Source organism: Octopus bimaculoides, chromosome 28 (genome assembly GCF_001194135.2).
Source record: "Octopus bimaculoides isolate UCB-OBI-ISO-001 chromosome 28, ASM119413v2, whole genome shotgun sequence".
Taxonomy (NCBI): domain Eukaryota; kingdom Metazoa; phylum Mollusca; class Cephalopoda; order Octopoda; family Octopodidae; genus Octopus; species Octopus bimaculoides.
The window spans coordinates 18,020,402-18,038,852 of record NC_069008.1 but is presented as its reverse complement, the minus strand read 5'-3'; the positions used below and the strand labels follow the sequence as shown (position 1 = coordinate 18,038,852).

The following is an 18,451-nucleotide window of genomic DNA, read 5'->3' as shown; positions in this document are numbered from 1 at the left end:
GGGTGGCGGGGGGAGAGGAAGGCAACACAATGCCGTTGACATTCAAACTTCGACAGCAACAACCTTTGGGAACTAATTGGTGCAACAACAACAACAACAGCAGCAGCAGCAGCAGCAGTAGTAGTAGTAGTAGTAGTAGTAGTAGTAGTAGCAATACTCTGACTACTGTTACCACTATGTTTTCCAGTGTTGTACTATTTAGACTGGGTGTGTACATGTGTGTGTCTGTATAAATATATATATATATATATACATATATATATGTGTGCAAACATATATATGTGTGTATACATATATACATACACACACACATACATATATATATATATATACACATTATATATATATCCGTATCTATGTATATCTAAATATACTATATGTGTGTGTGTGTGTGTGTGTGTATTTATGTGTGTGTGTATGTATGTGGATGTATATATTTGTATATGTATATATAATATATGTATGTATGTGTGTGTGTGTACAGAGGGAGTGAGAGTAACAAATGTATATAGAGGCATACATACACATATGCTTATTATACAGCACAAACAAACACACATAAATCTAAGCACATGTGAGTGTGTGTGTGTGTGTGTGAGAGAGAGAGAGAGAGAGAGAGAGAGAGAGAGAGAGAGAGAGAGAAAGTGTTGAGTAGGATAATGAAGATTCTCCAGTTGCTTTTAAATACCAATTTATTAACGAGGTGAAAGAGAAGCCAGTTTGGCGACGCACAGACACCAAAACACACACACACACACAATAAATAACTGTCCAATCGGACAAAAGATCTCGCCTGCTTTTTATTTTCATCCTTCCATAAAGTTCCCCTCTCATATAATACACACATTTTGAACCAGTGTTTCACAACCTGAGTGTGAGCATCCACTCTATCTCTCTCATAGCAAGAGTGTCCACTCACTCTATCCCCAACAGACTGAAGGACCTCTCTGTGTGCCGCAACCGTCAATCGCGTATAAGGTTCTACACCCTAGAAAGTCGGCTGTCTTAAATACTTACGTCTGTCCTCCGGCTCAAAGTCCACTCTTTCATCCTTGCTGTGACTCTGCTTGACCAATTGCAGCTGTTGTCCAGTTTTCACTGACCACTGTGACACAGAGAGACGATGGCCATCTGTAGAGTTGGGGTCCTCTTCCTGTTTCTCGTAATATTTGGTGAGTTAAACATACATTTTCTACGTATAAATGTGTGTCTGTATGTGCATGCATTTGGGTGCGTGTGTGTGAGTGTGTGTGTGCATGTACATTTACATTCATAAATACACACACACACACACATAAATAGATAAATGTATGTCCATATACATATCTGTTACCATTTACCTCATTTATTCATTAGACTGTGGCCATGCTGGGGTACTGCCTTGAAGAATTTTAGTCGCATTAATTGACACCTGTACTTGCTGTTTTTTTAAGTTTGGTACTCATTCTATCAGTTTCTTTTGTTGAACCACTAAGTTACGGGTCATAAACAAACCAACACCAGATATCAAGTGATAGCAGAAGATAAACACAGACACAAAGACACACACATGAATATATATATATATATATATATATATATATATATATATATACACATATATAATAAATATGTATAATGATGTATTTAAAAACATTAATTAGATAATTTTCATATATATATATTAGATAATAATATAATAGATATTTAGAAATATTTTTTTAAAATTTCGATAGCTGTATTACATACATACATACAAAAAGAGATAGATAGACAGACAGACAGACAGACAGACAGATAGATAGATAGCTAGATAGATAGATAGAGAATGAGAGAGAGACAGATAGATAGATAGATAGATAGATAGAGTGATGGGCAGAGATGGATGGACAGACAGACAGATAGATAGATAGAGGGAGATAGAGAAAGAGATAAATAGATGGATGGATGGATAAAAACAGACATACAGGCAGACAGATAGACGGGTGGACAGACATATAATGAAAAGTGAAAGAAAAAGTAAAGTGGATTGTTTTATCTGACACGTATATTCTGATCTGATTTAGCAAAGCAAAACATTGTGTGTGTCTGTGTGTCTGTGTGTGAGTGTGTGTGTCTGTGTGTGAGTGTGTGTGTGTGTGTGCCAGTCTCCGGTGTAACACTTGAAAGGTTATTGGTTGAGTTTCTCCATAATAAACCCAACTTCTATAAGAATTCGGTATTAATAATTATTTGGCTTCCAAAGGCTGGCAGCTGGCAGAGTCGTTACTGTGCCGGGTAAAAAGTGCTAAGTGGTATTTCATCTCTCTTTACATTCTGAGTTCAAATTCCACCAGGGTCGACTTTTCCTTTCATCCCCTGATGCATCGTGTGTTGATATGCTTGAGAAGACCTGCTGAGTCAAGTAAAACCAATATTGTAGCTATAACCAGTGCCCCCTGACTGGCCCCTATGTCGGTGGAACATAAAAAGCACCATCCTAACATAGTTGATGCCAGTGTCCCCTGACTGGTTCCCATGCCAGTGGCATGTAAAAGCACCCACTACACTCTCTGAGTGGTTGGCGTTAGGAAGGGCATCCAGCTGTAGAAACATTGCCAGATCAGATCAGAGCCTGGTGCAGCCGTTAGCTCTCAGTCAAACCGTCCAACCCATACCAGCAAGGAAAACGGGCGTTAAACGATGATGATCATCATCATCACTAAGCCACACACTTTTACCATCCAGCCACAGAAGACACTCGAGTACAACACAGTCCCCACTGACATTTGTCGATCCATGTCCAAGCTGTGTATCACTCCTGAGGTGTTGTCCATCAGCCTCGACCTGACCACACAAGATCTTACCAGAATAATGACCCTGATGTCCACTCTATTCCTCATTTACTACAAATGACCCTTGTCCCCTATGCTCCAGGTAAGAGTGGAGAAAGTCATATTTTTCTCGGGGTACATCACATTTCTGCTTAAATGTTAAGGGATTGCTGAAACAATTCTTTGGCATTATCAAACCAAAGTTCCGTCCACAGCATAAATATCACAAGATATTTAACTTGTTTATGACAAAACTCTTTTATTCTACCACACCTAAAATAGGCCCTGCCATTGTCACTTCAAACAAATATAAATTCGGTCATTACAACACACATAATTCTTATCATAACAGTTGTGGCAATAATAACTCTATAACAACTGTATTAATAGTAGGGAGAATTTCAGTTAATAGTAGTTTAGTTAACGAGGATAATGATAATAATAATAATTATTATTATTATTATTATTATTATTATCTTTTCTACTCTAGGCACAAGGCCCGAAATTTGGGGGGAGGGGGCCAGTTGATTAGATCGACCTCAGTACACAACTGGTATTTAATTTATCGAGCCCTGAAAGGATGAAAGGCAAAGTCAACCTTGGCGGAATTTGAACTCGGAACATAAACACAGGTGAAATACCGCTAAGCATTTGGCCCAGCGTGCTAACGATTCTGCCAGCTCACCACCTTAATAATAATAATAATAATAATAATAATAATAATAATAATAATAATCCTTTCTACTAAAGGCACAAGGCCTGAAATTTGTGGGGAGGGGACTAGTCGATCACATTGACCCCAGTGTTTCACTGGTATTTAATTTATCGACCCCGAAAGGATGAAAGGCAAAGTCGACCTCGGCGGAATTTGAACTCAGAACATAATGATGGACAAAATACTGCTAAGCATTTTGCCTGGTCTGCTAACAATTCTGCCTCAACAACAACAACAACAAGTTATAATATTGATAATAACTGAGATAATGTCTTTTCCCAAATCAAGAGATAGTGCCTTTCACCTCTCCTCACACCCACCCCTTTCCTTTCTCTCTCTCTCCAGCATTTTGTCACATAAATGCTAACTAATAATTATGATGATTGTGGTAATAAGAGAACTAGCACATACTTTAGTAATAATTATAATATTATTATTATTATTATTATTACCATTATTACCATCATTGACTTTACCTTTTATCCTTTCGGGGTTGATAAATTAAGTACCAGTTGTGTACTGGGGTTGATCTAATCGACTGGGCCCCTCCCATCAAATTTCAGGCCTTGTGCCTTTAGTAGAAAGGATTTTGTATTTCATCTGCTTTGAGACCATTTACTAGTTTCCAGAATAATTCTAAGCAAATTAAAAGTCTATAATTGCCGACTTCTCCTTTTTCTTTGTCCTTTTGTATCAACAATGTTCTTCCTGTAGTCATCCGTTTTCTACAGTTAGTATATGGCTGTGTATACTTGGAAGATTTATAGACCAGAATCCTTAAACACCATCTGGTCAGCAGGGATGAGGTTCTGTCCAGTTTGGTATCATTTAATCCTTTAATATCTAAACTGGCCATATCCACCCCAAATATCCTACCGGTTTTACGTTCAGACTGGCCGGATGTGGCCTCTCTCACCTACCCTACAATGTCATCCTAAAATTCAAGTTACATCCATCAAAATCTCAAAGCCACAGGACAATACATGATTAATAAAAGACATGTGACTAACAAAAAACATTCCTTTTGACAGAAAACTATTAAATCTGAAGGGTTAAAGATCTTTTTCTCTTTGAATATAATTATTATTATTTTCCTCTTTATGGTGGCGAGCTGACAGAATCATTAGTGTGCTGGTCAAAATGCTTAACAGTATTTCGCCCATCACTACGTTCGGAGTTCAAATTCCGCCAAGGTCGACTTTGCCTTTCATCCTTTCGGGGTTGATAGAATAAGTACCAGTTGAAGACTGGGGGTCGATCTAATCGACTCATCCCCTCCCCTAAAATCGCTGCCCTTGTGGCAAAATTTGAAACCATTGTTATCTTCCTCTTTCTCTCTCTCTCTAGCGTTCCTGGAGAGCCATTGTGTGATGTCGGCGAAATGGCGAGAGGCGAGGGACGTGTTCCTGTCAAACGTGGGGACCCTGAGTGAGATGGTGAAGCGACAGCCAAGTCACATGATTACCACACGTGACCTGTTTGGTCTGACCAAAGACGAGGATGTCGAACTAACGGATTCAGCACCAAGCGTACAAGGAACAGACATCAAAAAGTACCACGAAACTTATCGAGGACTTCCAGTGTTTGATGCCAGCCTCACTGTGGAGACGGACGCCAAAAGCCATGTGTACACTGGCCAGGTGACAGGTAAACTGGTTCAGAACCTTGATGATGACATCAACTCTACAATACCAAATGTGACTGAACAGGAAGCTGTACAATTGGCTCTGATGTATGGCAAATTTCCTATGGCAGGGGCCCGCATAGACAGCAGCAAACCTCAGTTGATAATCTATGTGAAGGACAATATCGGAATCCTGGTTTATCGAGTTCAATATTTCGCTGTGTCTGATGGAAAAAATTATCGATTTTGCATGATGATCAATGCAAAGAATGGAATGCTTGTAGACAAATGGAACACACTAGAAACTGCAAGAGAGAAATATCAGATGAAAGGTATAGGAGGCAACAAGTTGATAGGTAAAAAAACGTATGGGGAATTGCTACCTTATTTGCAAGTGAGACGCACTGGAGAAGACTGCTATTTCCGCAATGGCATTGTGATAGTCGTGAATCTGAAAGGAAAGGAGTATCTGTCCGATGAGGATGAAAAAACTTATCATACCAACTGCAAGAATGGTTCAAGGGATGAAATAAATGGTGCTTATTCCCCGATAAACGATGCTCTTTTCTATGGTACCATCATCTACAATATGTACATGGAATGGGTGAAAGTACCTCCGAAGAAAGTGTTGCCTATGATCTTTCGTGTGCACTATGGACACAACACTGTCGTAGCTAACTACAATGGACGGAACTTCACGTTTAGTGACGGCGACGACAGCTTCCTGCCTCTTGTCGGTCTCGACATCGTTGCACATGAAGTGACACACTGCTTCACAGAAGAACATTCAGACTTGGTGTACGAAGGTCAGTCGGGGGGCATCGACGAATCTTTCAGTGACCTGGCTGGAGAGGCAGCCGAAAACTTTGCAAAAGGAAACAATGACTGGGAAGCCGGAGGGGGTGTCAGCAAAGATCCAATACGCAAACTTTGTAAACAATCAGAGGATGGTAAATCAGTCATATACGCTAAAGACTTCTCCGATGATATGGATGTACACTACCTCAGCGGAGTATTCAACCGGTTCTACTGTCTGTTGGCCAGTTATAAAGACTGGAGTGTTAGGAAAGTATTCCAGATGACAGCACACAGCAACCGTTTCTACTGGCATCCAAAAACCAACTTCACGGAGGCTGCTTGTGACATCATAAAGTCCGCTTATGATCTTGGCTATGATACAGCTCCTGTACAAGAATCTTTTGCAAAAGTGGGCATCGAAGTCTGCGATATATCTCAGTACATCCGTAACATTCACGAGAACTCAGTAATTGAGGGGCTGAGTTCAGTTCCTGGAGAGAAAATCCTGTTTAAACTCAATGTCAAAACGGTGTCATTGAAGAAAGTGAAAATCATTACTTTTGCTGGAATCGGAGAAGTAGATCTTTATGCTTGCTATAAAAGAAGTCGGTGCTCCAAACATTTGACAAAATGGCGATCAAGCCAGCCCGGAACGGACCAACTGCTTTCGATTAGGCATCCAAAATTGGGGAAATACTTCATAACACTAATACCAAAAACGAGGTCATATTTTGCAAATGTAACAATCAAAGTGAATTATGAAAAAGATTAAAATATTTTTTTTTAAATAAAAAAACAAAAAGTCTTCTTTTATTTTCTTTAGTGTTCGAAAAACCTTGCATGAACAGAGATTTTATCCGATCAAATTTAGTTCATTTTATATTAACTTTAGTAATTGTCTTAACAAAATCTAATTAAATCGATAAATTCAAAAACAAAAACTGTGACCCAATCAGAACTGATCGAAGCTGTTATTGATTACATCAATTTAAACACACACACACACACACACATATATACATCTAGATATATCATCATCATCAGTTTTAACCTCCACTTTCCATGCTTGCATGGACCAGATAAAATTTACATATTTCTATATCTATCTATCTTTATATATATGTATATATATATATACATATACTTCATTAAAAGACAGCAAAAATATCACAAAAACTGTATATAGATACACAATATGTGTTTCTATCAAAGTAATTGTATTTCTGCATATAACTTTATTTTGCTCCATTCTAAACAAAACTGTCCGACGAACAGGAACGTGAAACTCTGAGTAACAGTTTTTTGTGATATTTTTGCTGCTTTTCAATAAACGTATTGCTCTACCTCTGGTATTTGAGTACTATTTTTTACACCTTGTTTCACATTTATGTGCTTACTCTAGTGTATATATATACACACACATATATATTATTTATATATGAAAAGAAGCCTGTAATGTGTGTGTGTGTGTGTGTGTGTGTGTGTGTGTGCTAGTGGCTCTTTGACATCACATGGTTGTTGTCAATGAACATTAGCATCACACAAGCAGTGTCATTCGTTTCCACTCTGTGAAAGCTCGTCTTACAATGGGGAAATATCATCTTGGTTGGAACCAGGTGAGGGTTGAGGACAGGAAGGGCATCCAGTTGCGGAAAAATCCTCCTCAACAAATTCTGTCTGACCCATGCAAGCATGGTAAAGTGGATGTTAAAAACAACGATGATGATGATGATGATGATGATGATGAAGTTTCACAAACCACAGTTTTAGATTAAGTCCATGGAACCCTGACAGGTAGAAACAAGTAACTGAAAGAAATGGCACCAGGAAGGAAACATTGCCACACACAGAAGCCAGGATGAAACACAATAATTATCAGATGGTTAAAGATGATCTTAAGATAAACGTTTGTTGTGTGTTTGGACGAAGTGGTGAAGCATGATCTTCGAATGTTGGGCCTCACGTAAGCAATGACTAGTGACTGAGACCTTTGGTAACATGCTGTTCTTAAGAAGGCCCATCAAGCCAAGTGAAATCATAGTTGTGGCTGATGCTGGTGTCACATAAGAGGCACCCGTGCCAGTGGCACATAAAAAGCACTTTACAGAGGTAATGGCAAATGACCAAGTCCTTTGGCAATGTGCCGCACTTGAGAGAAAAAAAAACCATGAAGCCAAGTGAAATTAGTTGTGGCAGATACTGGTGTCACGCAAATGTCACCTATGCTGGTGGCACATAAAAGCACCCATTACATTCTTGGAGTGGTTGGCATTAGGAAGGGCATCCAGCTGTAGAAACCATGCCAAATCAGACTGGGGTCTGGCGCAGCCCCTCAGTTTATCAGCCCTGGTTACACCATCCAACCCATGCCAGCATGAACAACGAATGTTAAATGATGATGATGATGATGATGTTTTATATTTCAATATTGATACAGTTACATTTCTGCATGAAGAGATACATGCGTAGTTAAGTGACTTTTTTGAGAGAATGATTTACCACAGACATCACAGTGATATGGCTTCTCCCCTGTATGAACACGTTTGTGTGTTGTCAGTTCCCCACTCTGAGAAAAAGATGAACCACAGACATCACAGTTGTATGGTTTCTCTCCTGTATGAACGCGGATGTGTCGAGTTAATTCACCACTTTGTGAGAACGGTTTACCACAGATATCGCAATGGTATGGATTCTCTCCCGTATGAATACGTTTGTGTTTAGTCAAGACACTATTTTCAGAGAATGATTTACCACAGATATTACATTCGTATGGCCTCTCCCCTGTATGAATTCGTATGTGTCTTGTTAAATCGCTGCCCCTCGAGAATGATTTACCACAGATATCACACTGGTATATTTTCTCTTCTGCATGAAAATATTTATGTATAGTTAATTCACTACTTCCATAGAATGATTTACCACAGATATCACAATGAAATGGCTTCTCTCCTGTATGAATGCGTTTGTGCTTAGTTAATTCACCACTTTGAGAGAACGACTTATCGCAGACATCGCAGTGGTATGGTTTCTCCCCTGTATGAATGCGTTTGTGAGTAGTTAGGTTGCTACTGCCCGAGCAGGACTTACCACAGATATCACAGTGATATGGTTTCTCTCCTGTATGAATACGCTTATGAGTGGTTAGGTTACCTTTACGAGAGAATGATTTACCACAGATGTCACAACGATATGGTTTTTCTCCTGTATGAATGCGGTTGTGAATAGTCAATTCACCACTCTGAGAGAAGGATTTACTACAGATGTCACAGCAATAGGGTCTTTCCCCTGTATGAATCCGTTTATGAGTGGTGAGGTTACCTTTTTGAGAGAAAGACACACCACACACATCGCAGTGAAATGGCTTCTCTCCTGTATGAATACGTTTGTGTTTAGTTAAATCACCATTTTCAGTGAATGATTTGCCACAGATATCACAGTGATGGGACTTCTCTCCTGTAGGAATGTGTTTGTGTTTTGTTAAGTCACTACTTCCAGAGAACGACTTACCACGGACATCGCCATATGATGACTTTCCAATCACTTTTGGCATCTCTTCAGGATAAAAATCAATTAAGTTTCTCATATAATCCAAAGAGGATATTTTCTTCCTTATTTTCCTTTTACTGTATATTCCTGACAAATATTTCTACTGCGATATTTCCAGCAACCATAATCTTTGTCGATATTTGAAGATACTGTGAAATTCTTTGCAAAATCATCCAAGTTTAATTAAAAAGGAAAACAAGTTTGCAGACATTCCAGACAACGAAGAAAAGAATTGATGTTATTCAACTTATTTCAACGTAATTCTTCGGAATTATTCAAATCTGTTCTGTGCCACATTTTCTTTTAGTCTTTTAAAAGATGATAAATATTGACGATGCATCTGATGAAGAGTTAATCAATGCCAATCTCATCCAATATTCTGAAACAAAATAAAGAAACAACAATATAGAGGAGACAGATTTGAAATGCAAAGATATAAAAACAATGGATATATTTTTTTTTCACTGAATTTCTTGGGATAAACTATTGATATAAATATTACCTCGAACAGTTGAACGTTTTATAACATAAATATATTGAAGTTCATATTGTGTTGAGTCAAAAGTTTTGTAATATTTTGGCAACTTATTTGTTTTATTCATTTAGTTACAAAACAGCCAACCATTCAAAGTGGAGGCCATCATGCTGTACCATCTGAAGCCACATTTCAGCTATACAAGAAATTCCATCAGAGAATCAAATACATTGTCTTCGACATGGCAGTGCTACAGAGGGGCATTGTACGTTTGAGACAAGCTCTTCAGGCATGGAAGTGCCAACAGCCAAACTTGCGCAAGATGCTTGCATGCAGACAAAACATTTTTCGAAATTTAAATTTTTTTAGTCTAAATTTTTGGCTTAAATCCCAGCAATGGATCGTTAAATGTTTATGGGGAGAAAGATGTTGTTAAACATCAATACACATGAGAGTGACAAACAAACGAGGAGAGTATCAGGTGGTCGTGAGATATGCGAAAAATGACAGCTAAATAGCTCTCAAATCACACTAAAAAATTTGTTTTCTTGTGTGTGGAATACAAATTTGCTAAGATTTTCTGAAAATTTCAAACAAATAAAAAAAAAGATATGAGAAGGTTATATATATGGTGCTTAAAGCAAAATTTCGCTGAAAATCTCACTTATGAAGGCGATCTATTACAGACTTTCACCTGGATTTCTTTTGTTTCAAGATAAATTTACAGAAGGGCCACTGCGAAATTTCGAAGATGCATGAAGCAGGGAAATACCGAAACGAAATTAAAAAAATATTGTTTATTATAACATACTTTCATTTTAAAACAAATTTATTAGAAGAGAAAAGTAAAAAAGAAACATTTTGGTGACTCTAAAGAATTTAATTAAAAACAGCATTAATTATTAGATGTAATGAGTCCACAGAAATTAAACCACTGCAATACCATCTCTGTCGTAAACACAGATATTTTATTTCGTTTCGGTATTTCAAGTAAGTGAAGAAGATTTTATATATTCCCCAATTTCTTTAAAATTACGTCTTAATTATTTTCTCCAAAACAGAAATGGATGTTAAAAACCATTTCATCGAAATCTTCGGAAATGTTTCTCACAAAATTTCATCAAAAAACATGAGCAGTCTGCATTGCAAGAAGCTTTCGTCCCAACCACATGATTCCGGGTTCAATTCCGTTGCGTAACACATTGGGATGTCTTCTACTGTAAGCTTTAGCTGACCAAAACCTTGTGAGTGGATCTTGTAATCGGAAACTGAAAGAAGCCCATCGTATATATATATATGTGTGTGTGTGTGTGTGTGTGTGTGTGTGTCGCTTCTATTTATCCTATCATCGCTTCTTGATAAACGGTATTGGTTTGTTTACGTCTGTGAGATAGCAGTTCGGCCAAAAACCGGCAGAACGAGTACCAGATTCAAAACCCTCCAATGCGGTGGCCTCAGTATGGCTGTAGTCCACAGATTAAAACAAATAAACAATGAAAAGCAGGTAAGAAAGATATGAAGACGTAAAGTCAATGGGACCCTAAAGTGTAGATATACTTAAAGAACGTTAATGTTAACGGTTACCTTATAATTGTTGTTTAAGAACTGTTGTAGCTTCTTTGGACGGAGTCACGGGTGGAAGGGCGGGATTGGTAATTTGGTTGAGGGAGGAGGAGGATCAGTGCAGTCTGTGAAGGATGTAAGATGAGAAGATGGATGGAATCGGCTTAAAACGGTGGAAGAAACAGAAGTGGATCGTTGAAGAGATATCCAGGAATACGAATACGCATTCGGCAGAGAATGAATTGCTGCGTTTTCATTGGTTAATTTTGGTCAGGTGATGATGAAGACGTTCGGCTGTTATGCAAGTGGAAATGGTGGGAGGGGGGGAGAGGAGGAACCGAGACGTCTGTGATACCGTTCAGATAAAAAAGTACAGCGGCTAACACTACTGCTGCTACTACATGGTGGTAGTGGTAGTGGTAGTAGTAGTAGTAGCAGCAGCAGCAGCAATAGTAGTAGTGGTGGTGGTGGTGGTTGTAGTAATAGTAGTAGTAGTAACACTAGCAGTAGCACCGTTGCTGGTGTGTTGACCTCCCCATAATCTAGCAGTTCAGCAAAGGGAACTGACGTCAAACTTTAAAATAATAGATATTGGAATCAATTCATTCAGCTAATGATTCTTCGAGGTGGTGCCCCAGCGTGGCCACAGTCTAATTAATAAAATAAGTAACACAGTCAACGAATAAAAATATGCGAGTTGACGGCATAGAATTCCTGTACAGACAACAAGGATTTTTTTTTTTCTTTACCGATTGAGGTTTGCCAATTCCTTAGAGCAGTGGTTCCCGAACATTTTCGGGCAGCCGTCCCCTTGACACCCAGGCATCATTCCTTGCGTCCCCATCCTAAGCATAGACCTCTTTCTGGGGCAAATTCAAAGCAACTGTATTTCACAAATAAAACTTAACCTAATAAACCCATTATTTTGTTGTTTTTACATGAATTGCTACCCCATTATCGCCCCGACTTTTCTTCAACGCCCCCTTGGAACTTTCCACCGCCCCCAGGGCAGCAATGCCGCCCACTTTGGGAACCACTGTCTCAGAGCAACGAAGATCAGAGACTTGAGGTGTTCCAGATAGCGAGACAGTGTGTTAGAAAGAACCGAGGCATTGCGTGAGAGAGAAGTGCGTACGTAAAGATAATGGTGTGGGTGTCGGTACCACGTGAAAAGCATCCAGTTACACTCTGTGGAGTGGTTGTCTTCAGGAAGGACATCCGGCCGTAGAAACCATGTCAAAACAGACAATGGAGCCTGGAGTGGCTCCTGGCCTTGCCAGTTCCTGTCAAACCATCCAACCCATGCCAGCATGGAAAACAGACGTTAAATGATGATGATGATGGTGATGAAGATGTAGTGGCTTTTCCCACGCATGCGATCTTCATGAGAAAACGGTTTTATTTGGAAACAAAACATCAGCAACTGGGGAAAGATGTCTTCAAAAGTACCCAGTGTGGTAAGGAGCTTGCTTACCAACCACATGGTTCCGGGTTCAGTCCCACTGCGTGGCACCTTGGGCGAGTGTCTTCTACTATAGCCTGGGGCCATCCAAAGCCTTGTCAGTGGATTTGGTAGACGGAAACTGAAAGAAGCCCGTCGTATATATGTATATGTATATATGTATGTGTGTGTCTGTGTTTGTACCCTCAACATCGCTTGACAACCGATGCTGGTGTGTTTACGTCTCCGTAACTTAGCGGTTCGGCATAAATGACCGATAGAATAAGTACTAGACTTACAAAGAATAAGTCCTGGGGTCGATTTGCTCGACTAAAGGCGGTGCTCCAGCATGGCCGCAGTCAAATGACTGAAACAAGTAAAAGAGTAAAAGAGTAAAAGAGTAAATTCGGGAGATGAGGAGGGAAGACGGTTGCATCGGTTCCAGTACTCAACTCGTACTTATTTTATCGACCCCCGAAAGGATGAAAAGCAAACTCGGAATTCGAACTCAGAACGTAAAAGACGGACGGAATGCCGCTAAGCGTTTTGTCCGGCGTCCTTAACCGGATTCTGACCTTCTCGCTTTCAATTACGCAATGGAAACTTTTCCTAGCGGGGACATGAACTTCCGAACACCGCCCACAATCCATTGTCTATTGGTTTCCAATACTACTTCCTGTTGTTAGACCACCACTACTACTGCTAATAGTACATTAGCTCGTGTTTATCGTAGCAGACTAGTTTCTGTAACCACATGTGAAGCTAGAAACAGAATGACTATCCATTATTCATCCATATATATCTATATAGACTCCCATAGTTGATATGGTGTGATGGGAAAAAGGAAAAGGCAGCATTGTCTTCCGATTCCCCTAGAGTGACCTCCCTTGTCTGCCACGGGCACCGACTCCTTGACTGCTGCGGAACAAAGGAGTGTTTGCTTTGTCTTTCAACTAAATTACATCCTACGGAAATATTTCTTCCCTAATCTGCCGATCAATCGATTAATTTTATAACATTATAAATTATTTATTATCTGTTTAATGTAACAAATCATTTAATCGTTATAAATTTCTTTCCTATTATATGCAAAATTAAATTCACCATTATCAGCGACATTCTCTTGCCAAAGTGCTCGACCTTTTAGTTTTCCGCAATCATCGTCATTGTTCTTGTTTAAATAACATCAGTGATGTGTATAATTAATTTAAATTAATTACAACCGTTTCCGAAGTTCTTCATTTACGTCTATGAATTAACACCATTCGGACAGGTTATTATCTGGTAAGTAATCTTAATACATTTAAAACAAGGGTTTTAAATGGTGGAGGTGATGGTGGGAGAGAGGTTGGCATTTTTTTTTTATTATTCTCCATTTTCCGGTCAATTTTTGCATGTTTTTTTTTTTTTTTTTTTTTTTGTTATTGAATTATCATAGGCGTCCCAGTCATGACCGCCCCGCTTTTGTGTGTATGTATAACCTGGACTTCGAGAAGAAAAATGTTCGGGATGTGATTTGATGGCTATTTAATAGTTCTTTCGGTTATTCTCTTCGGAATAGAATCGGAAATTTATCTAGTGTACCCAAAACCACGATTTCTTCGGAACTGTATGTTTAAGCATCGTAGCTTACACATCTAAGAAAGGGGGGGGGAATCGCCACCACCCCTGCACCTTTTCGATTTACCTTCAGCTTTGAGGGGTTTTTCGTAATTTTTTCTTCTTATATTAAACGTATTTTCGAAGAATATTTATTGACCGCAGGTGTTTAATATATAAATGCGACAAAAAGTTATTTTTTCAGAATTCTTCCCCTGTATGTATATGAGTGTGCATATATATATATATATATATATATATCGCATTCTCAGATACTTAGAATGCAAATCAGAAGAAATTAGTTTTTGCCATCCTTGGTTATTTCCGGTGCTATTCTGTTAGGATGCCCTGCAAGTGTTTATGAAAATGTATTAAATTATATTTTAGGGCTTTTAATTTCTATTATCTGCATCAGGCGCGAGGAATATTATCGATGGCACCACCCATGTAGTATGTTTCTAATTAGTCAAGTTAATTTAATTAATATCTTGTGCAGTAATTATCTCATGTTCAGGTGAACGTTAATGTTTGTGACGAAGAGAGGGTGACCTCCATGTGTTCAGGGTCGAAGTTCCGTCGTTTTATCACAAGATTAACATCGTCAATTAATTTGCTCCTGTTTTTACAGGACAGGATGAGAAATGACTTTTGATCCCCAACAAAAATAAACCAGTGAAGTTTTTCTGACACTTTTTCACTTTTCATTCGATCAGCAAATCTTGACTTGGGTACCTTTTCATCATTATTTGTTCAAGTTAAACATAGCAGCTAATCTCTTTTAAATCATATTCGACCTTTTTATAAAAAGAAGGACTCTGTGAACAATAGCAGTCCTTGATAGCAAAACAGGAGGGCAGAATAATCAGAGCTAAACTGACTTTTATTATACGTGGGTTTGACGAGGGCCATCATAGGGTCCTCTCTCTCTCTCCACACACACACACATATGTACAAGGGGTTGCTGAAAAGTTCCTGGCTTTAGGTAAAAGAAAATACAAGAGGATCAGTTAATTGTGATTTTGTTCAACGTATTCCCCTCCCCGAATTTGAACTCAGAATGTAAAGACAGACGAAAGGCCAGCGATTTCAGGGAAGAGTGTAATTGATAAGACTGCAAAAAACGTGTTACCGATGAAATAAAGGAATCCTAACTTCCTGATTCATGTCTTCCTCTCACATTTAACCCTTTCGTTGCCATATTTCTATTGGAATACACTCTCTTTGACTTAATTAATTTTAGAAATAATGAAGAATTTAATAAAATACCTGTCATTTTCAAAACTAACATGAAATTTTTATGGAAGTTTTTAATTTAAATCACTTTAAAATTAAGAAATTGTGTAATAAAACTAGGGGCATTGTTTCAGGCAAGTTGGTATCAAAAGGGTTGTGTTTTTCATACTATGTAATAACCCTACTACAATTACTTGGACTCTACCAAATCACATAACAGGGAGTTTAATGTTTTGGTGCACACCTCTTGCACACGCACACACACACATATATATTTTCATTCTGGCTCCAGCCTTAAACTGTCATATTTTTGCTTTCTTTGCAGTTATGCCAGACGATTGCTCCATTACAACTTGAAGTACAACTCAGTGAAAACTTTTCTACTGGTGAACAGAAAATACATCTACGCTGCATATTTCCCACGCTTGTGAACGGACGTCTGTCTCATATCAAAGACAAGGAACTGAATTTTTATAGATTATATTTGCAAGACATTTCTTAGCTCTTAAGAAAGAATACTTCAAGAATATTGGTATGGAGGACATTAATCACTTTGACAATTCTGAGACAATTGTCTTTAATGATATAGAGACAGTTACACTGACAGATAGAGATGAGAAACCTTTATATAGCGAAACATTTACCAATCAAAGATCTTTATATGAAGATCTTCCTCGATATTCTTGTGAGATTTGTAGGAAAACTTTCACTTCTCAATTAGATATCTTCATGCACAAAGAAATACACAATAAGGAAAAAACATTCCGCTGTGAAATATGCGGAAAATATTTTGTGTCTACCAGTGTGTTGACAAAGCATAAATTAATCCACACTGGCGAAAAACCATTCCACTGCGACATCTGTGGAAAATCGTTCACTCAGAATTCTAACTTAGTCGTTCATCAAAGAATACACACCGGAGAAAAACCGTACGAGTGCGACTTGTGTGGAAAATCTTTCGTGAACAAATCTCATCTTGTAACCCATATACGTAGCCACACTGGAGAAAAACCTTTCCATTGTGAAATATGCGGCAAAGCGTTCAGCACTAACTTCCTCTTGAAGACGCACAGACAAATCCACACGGGACAGAAACTTTTCCACTGTGAAATCTGTGGAAACTCTTTCACTCAAAATTCACACCTTGTCATCCACATACGGAGTCATACAGGAGAAAAGCCCTATCATTGTGAAATATGTGAGAAATCGTTTTTAACAAACAGCCATTTAAAAAGACACAAACGAATCCACAGTCGAGGAAAACCATTTAACAGTGAAACATGAGGCATTCTTATGCTGCGAATCTGAACTCGAAACCCCAACCTTCGTAGGTAGATTGGTGGTTGTTTGTCGGAAATAATTGACTTTGAAGTTCCATCTCATATATCTAGAAGTGTGTTCTCATTGAAGAAAAATCTTTTCTCTAATACAATGATTCTTAACCATTTTTTTGTTTTTTTAGCACCAACCCGCCCCCACCTCTTTTAAGTAGTTGTTAATCCCTGCCCCCATCTCAGTGGTGAGTGAGATATCATGACTAAACTAACTTAACCCATTAGGATTTAATCCAGTTATATCCAGCCCAAATATTTTCCTTATTTTATGCTCAAATCAGCCTAATCTGGCCTCTCACGCCTACCCTACATTGTCATTCTAAAAATAAAGTATTATATCATCAAAAACTCGAAGCTACAAGATAAAGCATAACTAATTTAAAACAATTAATTCAAACAATGTGAATGGATAAGTTTTACATCTGACAGAAAAATCTGAATCATAAAGGATTAACATGGATGATCCCTTATAGATTTCACTCCAAAAATGAATTACATAAGCTTTAAACAGTGAAATGACAATAAAAAATTAATGAAGACAAAAACTGTAAATTTACTTTACACATTGCATGTTATATAAAATTAAAATTTAATTATTTCAAAAAATATAACATTAAAAATCAATTTTTCTTGTTCAAACATGTCTTTATCCATAATATATATTTATCTGTCGTTTTATTTTTTAATATTGTTTTTGTATTTCGTTTGCAAGATTCTTTATGTGAATTCATATATTGAAGCATATTTTGTTGTGTCTGGGGAGAGTCATTGTGTGTTAATGCCTTATTAATTAACACACTCACTGGTTTGATTTCCATTCGTTTACTTATTTATTTAATTTTTTTGTTTTTACAAATTTTCATTGCTTCTTGCAACCTCTTCAATAGTTGTTGACTCTGTCCGTTATAGGAGCTGCGTTCTTTTTCTAAAGAGGCAGATTTTTTGTGACTGAATGCTCTTCCTGTCACCAATCCTCACTTGTTTCCAAGCAAGGTAATATTTCCTTCCATGGCATGTTTTTGCAGAATATTGGAAATGAGTGACACCACTTACATGACAATGATACTCATTTATAATAGCAATGTTCCACCTTCGAATGAGAGCATGTATCTCTGTCCTGTAAAATTCTGTTGACTGTTCTTTGAGCCACTTCTTCACTACCTCCACACTCACCAGATTTAGCGCCTTCAGACTATCATCTCTTCGGTGCCACGAAAGAGGGTTTGAGAGGCAAACATTATTTCAGTGACAAGGAAGTGAAAACTGTAGTGAAGCAGTGGCTCAAAGAACAGTCAACAGAATTTTACGGGGCAGGGATACATGCTCTCATT

The 18,451-nt window shown here is 38.1% G+C and overlaps 3 protein-coding genes across 3 annotated transcripts; 2 read left to right on the top strand and 1 right to left on the bottom strand.

The window, feature by feature from the left end:
* The first annotated feature begins 660 nt into the window (after positions 1-660).
* On the top strand, positions 661-7,273 carry LOC106872269 (elastase). The gene is made up of 2 exons (XM_014919194.2): positions 661-1,172; positions 4,855-7,273. Exons 1-2 carry the CDS (start codon positions 1,124-1,126, stop codon positions 6,699-6,701), a joined length of 1,896 nt encoding a protein of 631 aa, XP_014774680.1. The 5' UTR covers positions 661-1,123; the 3' UTR covers positions 6,702-7,273.
* A 1,023-nt stretch (positions 7,274-8,296) lies between these two features.
* LOC106872266 (zinc finger protein 239) lies at positions 8,297-11,842 on the bottom strand. Its single transcript, XM_052977395.1, has 2 exons — positions 11,535-11,842; positions 8,297-9,854 (listed from the first exon to the last, which is right to left on the bottom strand). The coding sequence occupies exon 2, from the start codon at positions 9,510-9,512 to the stop codon at positions 8,367-8,369; it is 1,146 nt and encodes a 381-aa protein (XP_052833355.1). The 5' UTR covers positions 9,513-9,854; positions 11,535-11,842; the 3' UTR covers positions 8,297-8,366.
* A 1,752-nt stretch (positions 11,843-13,594) lies between these two features.
* On the top strand, positions 13,595-17,759 carry LOC106872270 (gastrula zinc finger protein XlCGF67.1). Its single transcript, XM_014919195.2, has 2 exons — positions 13,595-14,238; positions 16,112-17,759. Exon 2 carries the CDS (start codon positions 16,321-16,323, stop codon positions 17,068-17,070), a length of 750 nt encoding a protein of 249 aa, XP_014774681.1. The 5' UTR covers positions 13,595-14,238; positions 16,112-16,320; the 3' UTR covers positions 17,071-17,759.
* Positions 17,760-18,451: the final 692 nt, after the last annotated feature.

What these genes read in the sequence shown, in the direction of transcription:
- LOC106872269 (XM_014919194.2), top strand. Translation starts at nt 1,124, where the DNA reads ATGGCCATCTGTAGAGTTGGGGTCCTCTTCCTGTTTCTCGTAATATTT. An exon ending in CCTGTTTCTCGTAATATTTG is followed by an intron (nt 1,173 to 4,854) that starts GTGAGTTAAACA and finishes CTCTCTCTCTAG; the next exon opens with CGTTCCTGGAGAGCCATTGT.
- LOC106872266 (XM_052977395.1), bottom strand. Translation starts at nt 9,512, where the DNA reads ATGAGAAACTTAATTGATTTTTATCCTGAAGAGATGCCAAAAGTGATT.
- LOC106872270 (XM_014919195.2), top strand. Translation starts at nt 16,321, where the DNA reads ATGGAGGACATTAATCACTTTGACAATTCTGAGACAATTGTCTTTAAT.